General features: G+C 44.7%; 1 protein-coding gene across 1 annotated transcript in view; it reads right to left on the bottom strand.

Annotated features, from left to right (window-relative positions):
• TRPC5 (transient receptor potential cation channel subfamily C member 5) overlaps positions 1–18,087 on the bottom strand; it is a 172,789-nt gene that overhangs the window by 81,018 nt on the left and 73,684 nt on the right. Inside the window, exon 3 of the mRNA XM_006262563.3 lies at positions 11,158–11,679. Within this exon, the coding sequence (XP_006262625.1) occupies positions 11,158–11,679 (522 nt within the window). The remainder of the gene's footprint in view (positions 1–11,157; positions 11,680–18,087) is intronic.

The following is an 18,087-nucleotide window of genomic DNA, read 5'->3' as shown; positions in this document are numbered from 1 at the left end:
GAAAAGGTCCTTGGCTCTCTTTCAAGAAAACTGAATGGCTTTAGAAATAGATATAAACAGTGTACAGTAGATTTTTTTTTTTATTTTCACGTCCTCCACGCCCCAACCTTCATGTGTCTGCGATATTTTTAAAAGCTCTTTTTAGAAGCAAACTGAAGTGCCCTTAGAAATTCTCCCGGTTTACTCAGAGTCTCCTGGGGATGCTGCACATCTAACCAAAGCAGCGCACTTGACAGACTCACGACGCGGCTGAGTGGGAGGCAGCCTGGCTGGAGTGATTGTCCATGCACTCAGGGAACAGATCTTGTGACGTACCTGTCTGTATACACATTTCAGTTACTTCTTCCCACTCCCAAAACCCTGAACTGTTTATCTACAGAAACAACTTTCTGAGGCAATGTCTGGAAGAGAAAGTAGTAAAAAGAAAAATGTTTTGGAAAACCAGGCCATCCCCACTTGATACCTCTACATCTCTGGTCAATGATTTAAGGAGTTCAAGTGAGTTAGAAACTGAGGTTAAATCTTCCACGAGGGAATTTCGTGCATGCTTTTGATCTATCTCAATGAAAGTACTAAGCCATCCAGACATAGATAAAAAGCCATGTTCTCTCACTACTGTAAAAATGGCTTGCTGGGAATTAAAATGGACTCAGTTTTGCCGTGCATCTTCCTATGCCTTGTGGGTGAATGTATGTGCCTATGAAATTGGTCTGCTTCTTTGCTGTTTTGACCTTGCGTAGTCATTTAGCAGCATAAAGTGAATCCAAAGTGCTAAAAATGCCAGAAAGGTACTGTTTTACCCCTATTTGCCTTTATTCCCTGCATGGGTGAATGACTGTATGGGGTGAAAGGCACTGATGAACTAGGCAATATGGCTACATATGGCACCATTCTGAATTAGCAGCTTGTTCTGTTCACTTTACATGGATGTAAATGACTCCACAAGGTGCTACATGGTCTTGTAGAACTGGATCTGCTTTATACTCAAACCATTTTAAATTATTTTGACTGTGGAGAGGAGAGTTAGGGTGGACATCAGTTCCATTCACGCTTCCTCTAAGATTCCTTTTCACTGCTAGAATAATGCAAATGGCAGTCCTCAGCTGGACATTTGATTGTGCCTTAAATAACCAAGAGTTTAAGAGAAGTGACTTTTCTCCCATCTCTTCTTAGAAATCCAAACAAATAAATTAATGGCTACAACAGCTATTAACATGAAGGCAAATCTCATCTAACACAGAGTATTTAGGAGAAACTATACTCTTTGGAAAATGGATATGGAGAATATTGCTACAACAGTGCTGGATCTAGCCAACACATTTCACATGGTGCCAAAACTGCCTGAATTTTTTTGCTCATTATGCATAAATACATCACATACAATTAAATGCCTTCTGTCTTCTAAATGAATGACCAGGTACTCTTGGGAACATGAAATATGTAGCATGCATCCTTTTCACACAAAGGACTGTTTCCAGTGCCTAGAAGCCAGAGAGTGAGGCTGAGTATTATATGGCATGGATCTGAATGGTTATAAACAAGAAATATGCCTAAAAAAAACTTCCTTAGGACACATTTTAATCTCTTTTGCTGAACTGACTCTTTTCCTCCTGTGTAAAAGTAATTTACCTTCCAGGATGCGCAGGAGCTTATAAAAATAAACATAAACAGCAATATATTTGATTTCTCTCCACCCCCCCCCCTTTTTTTTGTTCCCCAAAGGACATACTCTTCTTACTTATGAGCTACAGATTTATTTGTTAGCTTATAAAACATTTACAGCTGTAATGTCTTGGGCAAGTCACAGTGCAGTGATGACAAGCCTTTCCTGACACAACATGGCAAAATTTTCTGGTGTTGTGAAGACAAGAGTTAATCTGGGTTACAGACAAAATAAAATAGTAAGAATATTGAGGAGCACAAGAGTTCTAGTCCCAACCAGGCCTGCGGTAGTTTTGTGTGACACCCAATCACTGGCTACTATTGTGATGATTAGGAATGATACTGGAATGATTAGGCTAATGATATATATATTATAGCAACTTCCAATAAGACGATATTGCTTTGGCGCTGCTAGTTAAAGTTCAATTTTCTTCCAGCTCTCTGGGTTCAAACTGGTGGACCCCAAGGTTCTCAAGTCAAGTCTTGAATTAGGTGGTGAGCAGACCACATGATAGCTTGTTCAGTCCAAAGATGGGAGAAACTTGTTTATTGTCTGCTAGAACTTGAGACATGGGCTTGGATTTTTAATGGTGTATATGGATGCAATAATGTGCCTAGTGGAATTTCAAAATGCCTAAGCAATATAGGAGCTAAATCCCTATTGATTTCAATAGGATTTAGGCACCTAATATGCCTATATCTCTAAAATGTCTCACCAGCTGTCTATCTACATCTTTAGGTGCCTGAATAGCTCCCAGGAACAGGCTAGTTTTTCCAGAAATATTTTTTTCAGGTGCACACTCAGAATTATGGCTCCATTAAACTGTACTCTGAACTTGAACTATAGGGATGAATGCACTGGTGAATTACTGGCTTGATTCTGATCTCCCTTACCCTGTTATAAATCATGCATAGCTCAAAGATCAGTCTTCTGCTTAAAACCATATGGTATGAGCAACTTCAGCACCTTTATCTGGAGAGAGAGGTTCCTCCACAGACTCATTAGAAAGAGTCTTCAGGTTGAATTTATCTCCATAATTAAGATAGCATGGTCTCAACCCATATTCCTTGGAAATCTTTCATGTTCATTCTACTCAATTAAAAGAAAAAGCTGTAAGATATTTTCACTAGTAATTAACCTAAAATTGACTTGGGAGTATGCACTGTTTATGGTGGAAACAGGGTGTTGACAAAGGTAACAACTCACAGACTTGAGTATCGCAACAATGATACTTCATCTGCCTTACCTGGATGTTGTGAGGCTCCTCATTTGTAAAGTATTCATGGATCTCTACAGTGACTGAAGACTCCTTGGGGCAGAGGTTATCATTCTGTGGGTGCATCTACTCATGCATTTATTCCAGCCTAGATTTACTGTGCAGTAAACTACTACAGCGTATGAGTAGGTGTCTACACATACAGGGAGCAGGGAGCAGGTTTGCTCCCAGGTCCCTGCAGTCCTGCAATGGGCCCCTGCTGCCAGCAGAGCTCCAGGCTCCCCCGGGTGCTGTCACAACCCAAAGTTGTGATTTTTGTTTGTGCGTGCACTTCGGCACCGCTAAATTATTTCCCGCTATTTGTCGCTTTCTTTGCACGGTAGAGTTCTCTGCTGCGAGAGAGAACTCTGGTGCAACGGGGGATTTCCCGCCAAATTACAGCTTCTTTGCAGGGTGCATTTCTTTTGCATACGAGTGATACATGCTGCAAAGGAGTTCCCGCCATTTGTATTCGGATTCGCGCCATATTATTGGCCAATTCCTAATATAGGTACACGTGGCGGCTAGCGATTGGCTTGCTAGCCGTACAAAAGGCTTGGGTAGTTTCCGCCTAAGCTGGAGGAGGGAGGACGAGAGAGATTCCGTGTGAAGCTCTCCAAGCACTGCGGACCCTCGCGGACCCAACACGCCTCCCCTAAGCAGGCAATAGAGGCGACAGAACCGAACCTACGGAGCTTTCGCTTCTAGCCTCTCCCCGTCGCCTATCGCAATCCCAGACGTATCCCTTTCCTGTAACTTCGGACCCGCAGAGCCTAAGTAACTCCGGGGAAACTTTTCGAACCCAACCGAACCGGACCTGCGGAGCCTGAACAACTCCGTGGGAGCAATCGATTTGTCATGTTCCTCTAGCGAGGATCTAAGCGGAGCTGTGCCTGGAAACCTGTCCAGCCTACACCAATACCATCTTTGGGTGTAAGTAAACAATCTTTTCAATCAACCATTACGCTTCCATAACTAATTCTAACTCGCGCGTGCTGAACCGCTCCGCAGTTCTCTCCAGCCCCGTGTGCCCGGGCTGCCGGCCACAGCCCGCGTGCAACGAAGACGGGCCCGGCTTGCCCCCGGCTCGCACATGGTGGCGAGAATGGGATCGGAATCGCCGCCGCACATGGCGACAAAGGTGGGATCGGGGCTCGGCCCGCACAGGTGCTAGCCCAGAGGCTGTCAGGGAGCACCCAGGGGGCTGACTGCTGGTGGTGGGGGGGGTAGGAAATGTCTCCCTGCCCTGGCAGCTGTGAGCTCCTGGTCCTGGCTTCTTGATCAGGGGCACGCGGCATGGAAAGAGCTGCAAGGGAGGGGCAGGAGCTAGTTGCTAGCTGCTCCACTGGTGGACCAGGGTAGGGGGCTGTGGCCTGCCCCACCCCTGTACCTCTTTCCAAGCCCTGTGCTTCAATCACCTGATTAGGGCACAGGGCTGGGATCTGACCCGACTGGGACAGTTCCTGGCCACCCTGGGCTGTAGGGGGAAGCCTGCATGTGCAGCCTGGAGCTGGCTAGGGACTGCCCGAAACAGGACAGAGTCCCCAGCCATCTCCAGTCTGCACTGCTTCCCATCACAGCCTGGGGCTGGCTAAGAATTGTCCTGGTCAGGGGCAGGTCCCAGCCAGCTCTAGGCTAGGCAGGGAACTGTCCCCATGCAGGGAGCTCCCAGCCCCTGCTCTGTGAATGCAACTACAATCGTGGAGTGGGGCTGAGAACAAGCTCCCAGCCTCCACTCTGCAATCATGACTGGGGAGCAGGGCCTGGAAGCTCCCTGCTGATGAGGCAAGGGGACATTGTCCCCACCTGGGCATGCAGGGAGGGGATTGAGGGGCTTGTTCCCCCCGTCCCAGCTCCATGCTTATGGTCCATGGAAGTGCCTCCATTCACAGTGCATGAAAGGGATTCCATTCAGGGTCTTGTCAAGCACCCATACGATGCAGTTGATAGCCCTAAATTAAGGGACTTTTCTCTCTTCTGGTAGTGAGTGTTTCACTCAAGATAAATGATACAGCAATCAAGTTGTAGGAAAGAGAACTTTGCTGAGCTTGCAAGCCGAGTTGGCCTGGCACCAACCTCGCTTCGGCATATTTTGTTGAGTCCCCTGGGCCACAGCCCAAGAAATCTTTCAGTAACTGACCCACTTTGTCCACTTTCATTCATCCTCCTACAGTTAAGCATGAGCTCTGTGCTCAAGGAGTTGGGTGGGGAACAAGCTCCCCAGCCTCTTGGAGCTCGGCAGGGACAGGCTCCCCTGCCCCCGCCAGCAGGAAGCTCCCAGCACCAGCTCCATGGTCGCAGGGCTTAGTCTGCAAGACCCTTATCTCCCAGCAGTGTCCCTGCTGTCATGGAGCTGCTGCTGGGAAATAAGCATCTCCCAGCCCCCTGCAAGGGTTGCAATGGTGAAGCGGGAGATGGGAGATAAGGATCTCCCAGCCCCTGCTCCGATTGCGATCTCAGAGCAAAGGGCTTGGAGCTCTGTGCTGTTGAGGCAGGAGGACGTAGTCCCCACCTGGGCTCCTGTGGTGGAGCCCGTCCCGGGAGCAGGCAGGTCCCAAGGGCAGGGAGCTATCTCCTGCCCCCTGGCAGACGGCTGACTGGCAGCAGATTTTGCTCCCGGTCAGGTGTCTACATGAGCACTATGGCACCGTTACTAATGCCAAGTAAATTTGCTTCTTGCATTTTCAGGTAGCAAATTTACTCAGTATTGGGGAAGTTTATTGTGAAGTAAGCATGTCCACATGTAGATGCACATGCTTACTTTACAATAAACTATGCTAAAGCACAGTTAAGTGCCTCATGTAGACGTGACCTGTATGAGGTTTACACAGCATTTAATGCAACCGGGCCTGATGAAATCACCTCTGTAGAAGCCCATGTGAAAATGGAAAATAGCAGAGGAATTTCACATACGCCCATGTGTTGTTTCCTTATGACTATTTGGACTTGAACAGTCCATATTCCAGGCTGTGAGCCCTGACCAAAGTAATTAAGTATAGCCAAGCCACAGTACATTTAGGGCTACATTTTCAGCTGACTGCCTCACCTAAGATCACAAGCAACAATAAGGAGCCCATTGACAGCCCAGCAAATAAACAGAAGACAGTTTTAGTCAGCTCAACATCCTGGTGCTCCTGAAGACCCACTGAACACCAGCTGATTACCAGCAGGTTGTACAGTCAGTGTGAAGGGCTGGACCCTCTTAACTGCAGAAGAATGGATGAAGCTGGACAAAGTGGGTCAGTTACTGAAAGACTTCTTGGACTGTGACCCAGGGGACTCAACAAAATATGCCAAAGCCAGGTTGGTGCCAGGCCAACTCAGCTTGCAAGCTCAGCAAAGCTCTCTTTCCTACAACTTTATTTGCTGTATCATGTATCTTGAGTGAAACATTCACTACCAGAAAAGAGAAAAGTCCCTTGATTCAGGGCTATCATCTGCAGTGTATGGGTGCTTGACACAGCTCTGAATGGAAGCCCTTTCATGCACTGTGAATGGAGGCACTTCCATGGACATGAGACTTCACTAGGGCTTCACTATCAATTGCAAATAATGAAACAGGGTACTTACACCCAGGACAGCACATGTCTAGAGCCTACTGTGGTTTTTTGGGATTAGGCTATGGTACACTGAGAAATATTTAAAAATATAAGCCAGCTGTGGACAGGTATCTCATACAAGGAGTCCTCTTTCCTCACTGATAGTTGAATGCCCAACTGCTCTGCTCAATTGGAGAAACCTCCTTTTAAAACCAAACTAACTGTCTTTTGCTTTTCCCTTCTTCCCCTCTGGAAAGCTCACTTAGTCCATTATTTTTCAATCAAAATGAGAGGCGTTTCCCAAGTCTCTCTCACCAAATGTCCCTATTTACAGTTTTCAGATGTTGGCAAGGATGTTTATATCTTACTTGGTGATTTGTTTTATTACAATTATTATAAGAAAATCACTGCAACAATTAGAAACATGCCGTGGGTGGGCTGTTTGTATTCATCCATTATTTGCAAACAGCCAGGATATAAGGGGTGATCTGGGATTGTTGTTTTTTTTCCCTTTAAAACACATCCATTCTGGCCCGGTCTGGCCCCAGAATGACACTACAGTGCTTGTGTCCACTTGATGTCCCATACACACTGGAACAGATGTGAACATGCCACTGAAACCTATGGAGGCAACCAGTTAGATCTGACCAAAGAAAGAGACAGAAAAATTGCAATGAAGTGACTGATAACCTCCAAAGATTAAACACTTTAAAAATAAAAGTTTCAATACTGCCCAGCACCACATTTCAAATAACAGAGCTGACTTTGTTCAGGCCCACAGTGTTCCTCTTCTAGCAAAAGGCAAGGAGCTGTTACTTCACAGATTTCTGCTGAAGTGTTGCTACAGGACACGATCATAGATTGCCTGAGATGCCTGATACCTGCAGTGATACAAGGCTAAAAATAGGTACAGGCTCAAAATTTGCTCTTTATGTATGTGTGTGATGTGCACGGATGCTACCAAGTATCTGCAGGTAAAAATAAAAGGCCCTACTGCAGGAGGTGACAAACAAGCTCCACTCACTAAATCTGGACAGCACAGGGGAGGGGAGAGGAGGGCACTCACGACATCTTTACATGTGCTCTGGGATGGAGGGGGGCGCATAATTAGAGCAAGCCACTTTAAAACACCCACTGTGTCTTGTGTATTCAGCATGCTTCAAAATGGCAGCAGGGTGTGGGGTCCAGGGCAAATCGGCTTGTGCAGGGCCCCACCTCTGCACGCCTTGGATGCAAGGAAGCCGGTGGTGGACTCAGCGGTGGAGGGAGGGGTGCCAAGCAGCTGCACACAAAGCTGGAGGCAGCACTGAGTCGTCGCAGCCCTTCTGCCAGAGGCGCTGCGTCGTCCCCCGCTTCCTCCCCCCCGGATAGCCCTACTCACATATTTCTTTCTAGAGGTTTGGGTTTAGATCCTGTATTGGAACCCAGATGCAAAATATTAGTTTGTTTGTATTAAAAAATCAGACCAGGTTTGTTTCATATCCAATACATCCCAAAATGGGGGAGTCTCACAAGATCAACCGATCAAAAATACCATGCAGGATTTTAAGACCATTCGCTAGTGTCTCACACCTGAACTCTATACCCTAATAGGTATAAAATCTCTACCATTTAATCTCAGCTTTATTTTTGAGGCACTTCACCACCTTGTATGGCAACACTGATTGACATTTCTTTTATTCTCTTCTGATATATATTTTAGAAGTTCCTAGGATTTCTGTGACTACACGCTCTTCTTCTTATACACTAGGGGTCTAAAACTCCCTGTGAAACAAGAATGTTACCAAGATGCTGTAATACAGTGAGAGATATTATAGTCTATTACATAAATAATACCGCCCCCCCGCTGCCATTTTGAAATGCAGGGATACTGAATACATGTGACACCGAGGCTACTGAATCATTCTAATTATAATGCATTGGAGGAGGCGTCGGGCACATGTATAGGTGCCCCCAGGGCTTAAAGATGACCATTTCCTAAAATCCCAGCAGGACTGCTGACAATAAGGAACAGCTGTCATGGAAGAGCCATTGAATTTACTTATATTCTATTTGTATCACAGCCTACAACTACTCCTTTATGATCCCCACTTAAGTATAGCCTTTTAAAATACAGCCTTTTAGTTGCTTTTAATGTTGCCACAACTTAGAACTTTTATAGAAATGGTTATAAAACCCTGACTGTTGACAAGGCCATCATGATTTCCATTTTCTTGCTTTCCAAAATGTGGAAATAAATCCCTGTGTTCCTTGCATGGGGGGTGGCTGCTTTGCAGAGACAGCAGATTGTAGTAGATCTTCTCTCTTGTGATGGGCAGCAGTCATTATGGGCTATGGTGTCATGTCTAAATCTCTTCATTCAGGGTATTGGCATAATATAGGGCCCTCAGGGAAGACAGTGTAAAAGAGAGCAGTGTCATAGACTTTGAGATTTCAAGGTGGGGAGGACTTACACTAACCAGTACCAGCCTCCTCACCCTCCCTGGTGGAAAATGCATCCTGGATGCTAAAATAAATTAAGACTAGGCAAACCAGACTGTTCCTTTTGATAAGCCAGGAATGTCACTGGCCAGTGGTAATCAAAACATAGTTTACTGAATCCTTGGTTTGAGAACAGAAAGGAAAGCCAAAGCCAGATAAGGAAACCATATGCTGTCAGCAATTTCCTGAGGCTTGATTCATGGTCTTTGTCTATGGAATGGAGTGGTGGAGAGTCTGGATTCACAAGGCCTTCACCAGAAGCTTTTCTGCCTTTTTCTGATGCTATAAGCAAAAGTTTACATTTCTCAAAAATTTTTTCTGAGACCCCATCAAGAACCTGGACATAGCAAGAGCCAAAAATCCAAGTGGGATCTTTCAGGTGGGAAGACATCTTTGCCTGATTCTGTAGATACACACACAGATTCCTTTCCCAAATGAAAGGAATTAAAAATAGCATCTGTTTAGGAGCAAAAGGAGCAGTTAAGGCTAGATACTGTCCACTCTCACCCTGTTTTTCAACATGCTTGTAACTTTAATTATGTGCCTACATACGGTTTTAACTTTTAGCGTACTTATATGGCAGAATTTTTAAATGTTAGCAGTGCTTGAACTGGGTGAGGAGTTAGGGATGATAATGTGCCTCCAGCAAGACGTTATGATCAAATTCTGTCATGGGGCTTTTCTTTCCCTTTTTGAGTTTCTGTCTCTTCTTTCTCTCAGGAGTGAGATAAGGGAGCCCATAACTTTGAACACAAGTGATGAGGACATTTCTAATGAGACTGTCCACCATTGGTACAGATTTACAGTGCTTAACTTAAATGTATTTGAAACACAGCTTTGAACAGCAAAGGGCAAGTGTTCAGAACATGAATACATCAGAATTAGCATTCTTACTGCTCCATCATGACACCTACTTCAGGCTTATTAAAATCCTCTCCGACGTTCAGTACATTTCAGAAGGCAGGTTAAGTAGTTGGGGTGTGTGAAGCGGGCAGTATTCGATTTGGATTCTGATTCAGCCCAGTTTGGGGGACAGTGATTTGATTTGCTGATTCGGATCACTGCCCCGATTCAATTCGGCCAAATCTGAAGATTCGATTCTGATTGGGAGAATCAGCGATGGATGGGTGGATGGAGTGTCCCACAGGAGCACAGGGGAGGTCCCCCATGTGCTTGGTGGCCAACCCAGAAGTGGACCCTGGGTGTCCCCCCCTCAAGACCCAGGAGGCACTAGTCGCCGAGCCACAGGGCAAGGGGGTCCCCCATGCGCTCCACAGTGGACCCAGAAGTGGACCAGAAGTACTTCTGGTCCACTTCTGGGTCCACTTCTGAGCACACAGGGGACAGCCTCCCATGCTCCCGTGGGATGCTCCATCTGCCCCACCATCTCAGCGTTCACAATCTGCCTGGTACCTTGATGTATGTAGAAAAAACATATAAAGCCGTGTCTATGGCCGAATCATCGAATCTCTCTGAATCAAATTGGAAGCCTTGATTCGGAGAGATTAAGGGGTCGAGCCTGAGTTGATTTGGATTCAGAGATTTGGCCACCTAATTGGGTCAGATCAAATCAGCAACCGAAGCTTTGCGCAGCCATAGTAAATAGACACCTTTATAGACTAACTAATATATATATAAGAGCAATACACACAGGCACACACACATAGTACATGCATTTACAACCCCAAATTCACCTCATCAGATGCTGTGAAAGACAGCATAGAGCAGATTATAAAGTTGGGTGAGTGATTAGAATACAACAAAAGGAAAGCAGGGCACTGAGCCTAGAGCAGGCACTTCAGATCCAAGGACCTTTGAGGAATGGTGGCACAGTAATGGCAGCTGGGACTGGCAGAGTTCTTGGGAACAGGCAGGGGGAGTGGGGCAGCTTCAGTTCACATTAGACTCAAATCTGCCCTAGACAGATGTGTCAGTGACACAGTGAGAGTCACCTGGACAGAAAGTGTCCTGTCCTGGACCTGGTCTTGTGTACCACCATGATGATGTAAAGCATGCTTTCCCCAGTCATCCACTTCTACTGCCACTGAGAGTGCCCAGCTTTTGCAGTCCCATTTACACACAGTCCCCTTTTGGTCCAAATTGCTCACTGGATGCCCAGTCCGGGTGTCCCCTAGATAAACATGAAATAAGCCTGGAAGCATGTCATTTTGCCCAAACCATGTGGCCTTGGAAAGCCCCCACAATAAGATGCCACTTACCTCTTTCTGGTGATACTTTATTGCTACCTTTAGCTTAGCCAAATCATGACATTTTTGGGGATCCAGCTCTTCACTTTGATCATCCCTGTGGTTAAGAATGATTTCTAGCTCCCTGGAACTCCGTGCCTGATCCAGAAGATCCTTAGCAAAACGCTTGCACTGCTGGGAGAGCTCTTCATATTCTGCCTTGAACTCATTTTCCACCTTGCTGAGCTCCTTTAACTCCCAGCCCAGCCGGAAGGCTGTCAAAATAGGGTCCTCGCTCGATAAGGCAATCAGCGAAGGGCTGGCTAACGCTTTGTAGATGTTCAGCCTCGACCGGGAATGCCTCAGGCTGTCCACCTCAGAGCTGGAGACACACTCCACACAGTTGCACCTGATCTGGTGAGGGCGCGGAATTGTTACCCGTCTTTGGACTAGCAGTTTGATGATTTCATAGTTGTTGGTATGAGCCGCCAGCATGATTGGGGTGATATCCGGGGTGAATTCTGAAAACTGCGTGTCCATCATCAAGGTAGGGACCTACACATAAAAAATAAATAGCAATAAGAAGACTTCTGGAGGTCCCTTCCAGCCCTACTTTTCTATGACTTCTATACATTTTTATGATTCTAGGGACCAGAAAATGGCCATTGAGCTTCTATCTATCTGTGCCAAACACAGTCCATTCACTAATACACAGTGGTTATTGATGATGTTCTGCATTTTCAAATCTTATTTACTTGCTATTCAAGCAAAATTATTTTCTGCCCCAAAGGTGCTCAGCTGCCCTTAGGGCAGTCAGTTTTGGCACTTCGGCTTGCATTTTGTCATAGAAATTAGTTAATTTCTTGGGAATTCTAATATGGGAACTTAGTAAAAAAAAATGAATGTTCATTCACAAAATTGTGGCTGAAAGCTGGGTTTCTAAGAGAAGGCACAAAACAGGAAAAGGTCAGGGAAACCTTACATAAAAGAGAGAGCGCAGGGGGAAAAAATCAAATTAACAATTAACAAACAACCAACATATTGCAGTTAATTTTTGTGACTGGTACTACAGCAGCACCCAGGCCTGAATGAAAGGACCTAACGCAGCGGGTTCCTCAGGCACACAGTGTTGTTCCCCACCAGTTGAGCAAAACTGGTTTTTGCCTTTTCCCTACTGTTTGACTTGAAACTACTTTTCCATGGAAGGATACATTACATAACTGCCCTCAAAATAGATTTTTTAAAAGGGCTAAAAAAAATTAAATGCAAAATTAATGAGCCATGGTCTCCAACAAATAAGCCGCTACAGGGTGTACATTATTCAGCTTCTGGCGCACTTCTGCAAAGATGAGCTTAATGCACACCCTGTTGGGCCTTATTACTATATGCAGAATGCAAAATTAGACTGAAATGCTCTTATATCCCCACTGCTCAGTGTGTTTCCATATGCTGCATAGGCAGCTCTCTTTGTTGTGGGTTAATAATTACTCGAGCATACTGTACTTCATGTGCCCACCGCTCTCACCCTAGTGGCTGACATTCCTCCGCTCCAGGTGTGATTGCCAGTTCTGGTAAACAGCAGGCACACGTCCCCTTGCGATTGTCAAAGGCATTTCACAGAAACCATTGTCAGAATGATTTTAATGACAGGAAACATTACTCAATCCACTTAAAGAACAACAGTTTATAAGCCTTTTATAGGGTATGTGTGGGTTGAAAGCCACAGGGGTTGAAGCCAGGACTGCTGAATCTGATTTCAATGGGAGTTTAGTGCCTAAATACATTCAACGATCTAGGCCAAAGGCTTCTGTAGTTACAAGGCTGGAGCAGACTCATAAGCCTCTGGGTAGCCCAGTCCCTCAGCAGGGTGGAAAGCCATATTGTGCAACTTGGATTGCCATGAATCACCATATGTGATGATTTCCCAAATGGGTACAAAGGCAGGTGCACATGATCTGCTGCTCTGGTGGTGTGTGAGTGTGCACAATCAGACCAGAAGTCCCTTTGCTTGTAAATGCAGCATCCTGGATATAGACAATTAGGGCGTTAATTCTTCAAAAGCCACACAGGTGGAAAGAGTTGTGCTGTAACAAAGCAGGGCCCCTGATTGAAAGCAATTAAAGGCTGACACCACGGGGCAAATGTACTAAAATGGCTCAGGAGGGAGCAGGGAGAATTAAGGGTGGGAGTAAAGTGGTCAGGCTGGCATTTTGTGGGGAAGGGGAGTTAGTTCAGACAGGGTCTATTAGTGAAAGGGTGTGTGTTTGGTTTTTTTAAGGTATCTGTTAAACTCCTAGTAACACACGGATGGGTAGGAAGCTTTCTTTGTGAGCTTTTTGCTCACTCAACCAGTTGAATTATTTTTCTTAATGTTAAATGGAAGTTACAGATTCCACATGGCTATATCTCCCATAAGCTCACTCCTAAAATGAAAGGCATGCATAACTGCACTGCTGAATTCTTCTTCTTTTTTTTCCTGTTGACTATAATATGTCTTGGAACATGTGCCTCAGAGAAATAACAATTTTTCTTTCTCTCAACTCTATTAGTGTCAGGTGACAGGTTTAATTTTCTCTTACTTTGATTGAACTTTATTGTACCTAGCTCTGTAAAGGGAAGACTTCCAGACTTCTGCAAAAGGATTTATTTGGGCTTTTTGAAAATAAAAGTCAGGCATTGAGAGAGGAAAAGATGGTTTTCATTAAATTAAACTGGGGGAGTGAGGCTGAGTCTGGAACTCTGGAGGCTTTCTGAAGCTGAACATGGACCAGGATCTGAAAATTTAAGTGGCTGATCCCAAACCTCATTTGTACCCTGCTAGTATCCTCAAACCCACATCAGGACTGCTGCTTTCTTGTGCTAGGTAGTCTACAAACACCTACCAGGTGGTAATCCTTAACCAACACTAGTTACAAAAAAGTCCTCAACCTTTTTAGACTCAAGGCACCGCTCTGAAAGTGTCAGCTCTTAGTTTTCATAGCATAATACAGCAATTCTTCTCTTGCAAGGAACTCAAGGGGCACACACAGGTCAGAATGTTTTTAATACCCTGAATTCCTATTTGAAATCTCTGGGTTTATCTTTGAATCATGTTTGCACACCTAACAGTGCTAATGCTGCATGGCACCCTTGAAAGGATCTCAAGGAACCCTGGCTGAGAGTCACTGATTTAAACAGACAACGTGGGGATGCGGTAGAAAGGAAACTGAGGCACAGAATAAGGAAGCACATTGCTGGAAGTCACATAGCTGGTTTGTGGCAGTGCAGGAAAGAGAACCCAGTTGTCCTGAAACAGTGTCCCAGATACTAGCAGTGTGGGCCCCTCTGATTACAGCTGTGCTACAAACCAAACCAGCAATAGCCAAAAGAAAGAAAAAATAAGGGCTGCTGTATTTCTTTTTTTCATTACCAAATTTAACACTGCATTAGGTAAGAATTTCACATTTGTGACTTTCTGTAGTGCTTCTCCAGCACAATGCTCTTCAAATAGAGATCTTTGTGACTCTTCTATTTTAAAACTGGCATTATGCAAAGAACTCCTTTGCTGATAGTGCAAAAACCAATTAATTGTCACTGGCTACAGGCTGAGCATCAGCAATTATTCCCAGTGTATATTTGTGCTGTTCTGACAGGTTGAGCTCATGTTTAGATCAGCTTCTTCTACATTTTAAACTACATTAAAATGACAAAAGTATAATAGGAATAAATTATTTTATCTTGAGGACTGCACTAAGTTCTCCCAAGGTTATTTTCATTAAGTGACCTGAATAACAAATTTTTTTTCATTAACCTCATCACCTGACACAAGCTGTTAAGATGAATCCTTTCAGAACCCCATTGTCAGTTCTCACATAAGGGCATGCATCTTCCCTGCATTTTATCTTGGTAATGTCAGCGTCTGAAATTACAACTCCCATTTATAACAAATGATCCAACGCTTATCATCATTTTGAATTATTCTGCAAAATGCTGGGTTGCTTGCTGCTATGCCATCAACTTTTCTTTATGATACTACAGACAGTGAACATCACTATTTAAGCCCAACTCCTGCCATGTTTGGAAACAATTTCAGTTTTCCTTTACATAGAATCATTGTTCAATCTACTTGAGATTTTTCAAGTACTCATCAGGAATGATGTTTTATTGATCATTGGAAAGGCAGTATTTTTCCAGTAGACAGTGCATAGGACTATTAGAAACAGAGCTTGGATTTTAATACACGTTCTAACCTTGGACAAGTCATTTCATCTCTTTGATTATGTCGTCTCCATCAATAATACAAAGAGATAGTACCCCTTTTTTATAACTCATATTTTTGAGATCTTTAGAGGAAAGATATTTTATAAACACTAAATAATTGTTATTTCTGCCCAAGTTGGCAAGTGACTATTCAACAATGCTGCCACTTTATAGGACAATGGTATTTCTTATTCAAGGCAAACCAAAATGCAGACTCAAATCCAAAGCCAGTCATCTAATAGAGGTATCCGTGTCTGGACTCTGTATATTTAGTGACTGGATTGGATTTAGAAGCATAAGCAGAAAATTCTGAAGATATTGCCTAGACTTAGCTGAGCTATCATAAGAACCACTCTTCTTGTTAGATTTTTAGTCTAAGATAATGCAAATTACTAATCTGTCTTCCCCCTAGTCCCTTTTCAAGATTTACTTCTGTGAAAATTACCAGAAGATGTCATCTGATGATGAAGACTAGTCAGGTAGCTAGCAGAGGTTATTGTGACTGGTACTGTTCACTAATACCACTAAGGCTAGGTATAGACATTCAAAAAGTCCAAGCCTGAATTAATTCAATCTTTGCAGGTTAGACTAACCTGCAGAGATCGAACCAATTTGCAAGTGGATAGACATTCACTTGTGAATCAGGAAATACAGGCACATCCCTGCAGTGGCTCAGGCTTGAAGTTCGGGGGCGGGGTGCTACAGTAGCCGTCCCTTCCCCTCCATAGTGCTGAACTGGGGAGGGAGCAGGGCCAGGCCCCAGCAGGATGCAGGATTAGGGAGGAGTTTAAACCCCTACCCTGGCCTACACAGTCCCCAGCCGGGGTATGCCTGAAGGGGGAGGGGAAAGCAGCCTTTGACAAGCTTTTCCTGGCTCACTGCTCGAGATGGGGAGCATTTCCAGACCCCAGTCCATGGCTAGCACTCTGAGGCCAAGGGAGAGTGGGGGGAGGGAGGACAGTTTGTGTGGAGTACATGCATCTATTGATGGTAATGAGTTTTTCAGTCTCCCTCTCCCTGCTTCTTCATTCTGCCTGTAGCAAACTGACAGGCACTCACACATCCCATGCATTGCAAACTAGATAATTTCTCCACCTCTCTCTGTCCCTTCTTGAACACTGACAGATTGTGGCCTTTGAAGCGAGCAAGCCAGCAGGGAGCTTATCATAACACAAAGCTTATCAGCCCATCAAGAAAACAAAGCCTCCCTCATTAGTTCAAGCTCTTCTTAAACAGCTTTTTGTAAAGCATTTGTAAGGAAGGAGGGACATTACCAGCTGACCTGCTGATTAGTTCCAAAAAGCCCTAAGTGGACACTTTTCTGTCTGCCTTTGTTCCAATGAAATTAGAGACACACTCAAAGACACGTCTCAGCATTAGCTAGCATGGGGTGGTGTGGCCAGATGCCAGCTGGGGTCCCTGCACTGGGAGAGGGGGAATGCCTGCTTGAGCAGCAAGCGAGGGGAGGGTGGAGCAGGGAAAAACCAGGCAGATGCTGCTGTGCCTGCAGTCTCCACCTCCTTCTCAGCCAGCTGGCACTCCGGCTAGGGAGGAAAGGGGCAGGGCCAGCCCTGCTCTCTGGAGCAGACAGCCTAGCCTAGCCTAGCCTAGCCTAGCCCAGCCTACCTTAGGGCTGGAAGGCATGCTGGGGTTCCGGAGGGACCCTGATTTAAGTTAAACCAGGAAGGGGGTCTGAGACAGAAGTTCCATAAACCAGTTTGACCCAAATCAGTTAAGTCTGATACTACATACAACCAGGTTTATCTCAAATCAGTTTCAACCATTTTGAACTGGTTTATGTGCACTATTACAAGTTTAAACCAGTTTCTGATCACTTAAACCGGTTTATGTGTAACTTCTGTCCCTAGCCTAAAAGGAAACTTTCCAACCTGTCCAAGTACCTAGGCTAAGCAACCAGGTGATTTTAGACTGGTTACTCTAAAATCCCCATCTCTCGTTGTGACTTCTCTTAACTTAGTGGGTATTATCTTCTGCTATGTGGCTGTACAGATCTGGTACAATTAGGCCATAGACTTATTTGGATACATAGGCACTACTGTCATACAGATCAAAAAATAGAGACCAGGCTCACTGAGAATATTGGTTGTGTGGCATTTTTCACTATTCACTATTCAGGAAAGCAGAAAACACTGGAGATCACCTGACCAGGAGGAGAGATTTCCACTCTTTGACCACATACACATAAGTGTGGATGTTTGACTCCCTGGGGACAACTAGCAGTGGCACACCTAGTGCCGCTGTTAGTTGTCCGGGGGGAATGCCTGTACCACAAGCCGTCTAGCATCAAACATCAACTTTACTACAACATTGTATTAGGAAGAGAATGTGGTCAGGAAAGCAAAGTACAACCTAAGTTTGGTGTCTTCTCTGAGAATCCCAGTGCGTTTTGTCTTCACTTGATGAGTCCTTTTGGTTTTAAGCTCCTTAGAACAAAGGGTGTTTGCATATTTGTCCCATATGGTAGCTAGGCATTATCATACTGATTTGCAAAATAATTAGTAATAACAAAGAGTTCGACCTAATCTGATCTGCATTCAAACTCCACCTGCTCAGTTCAACTCCAGTTTGTAAATCAACACGCTCACCTACAGAACTATAAAAGGCTATATCCTGTTTTAATGAATATCTGATAGAGTGGACAAAGTGCTGATCCCAGAAAGGGTGTACCAGCGGTCAAAACATTCCCTGAAACAACTTCAGGTA

This window comes from Alligator mississippiensis, chromosome 8 (assembly GCF_030867095.1).
Source record: "Alligator mississippiensis isolate rAllMis1 chromosome 8, rAllMis1, whole genome shotgun sequence".
Classification (NCBI taxonomy): domain Eukaryota; kingdom Metazoa; phylum Chordata; order Crocodylia; family Alligatoridae; genus Alligator; species Alligator mississippiensis.
This window is presented reverse-complemented; position numbering and strand designations above follow the sequence as displayed.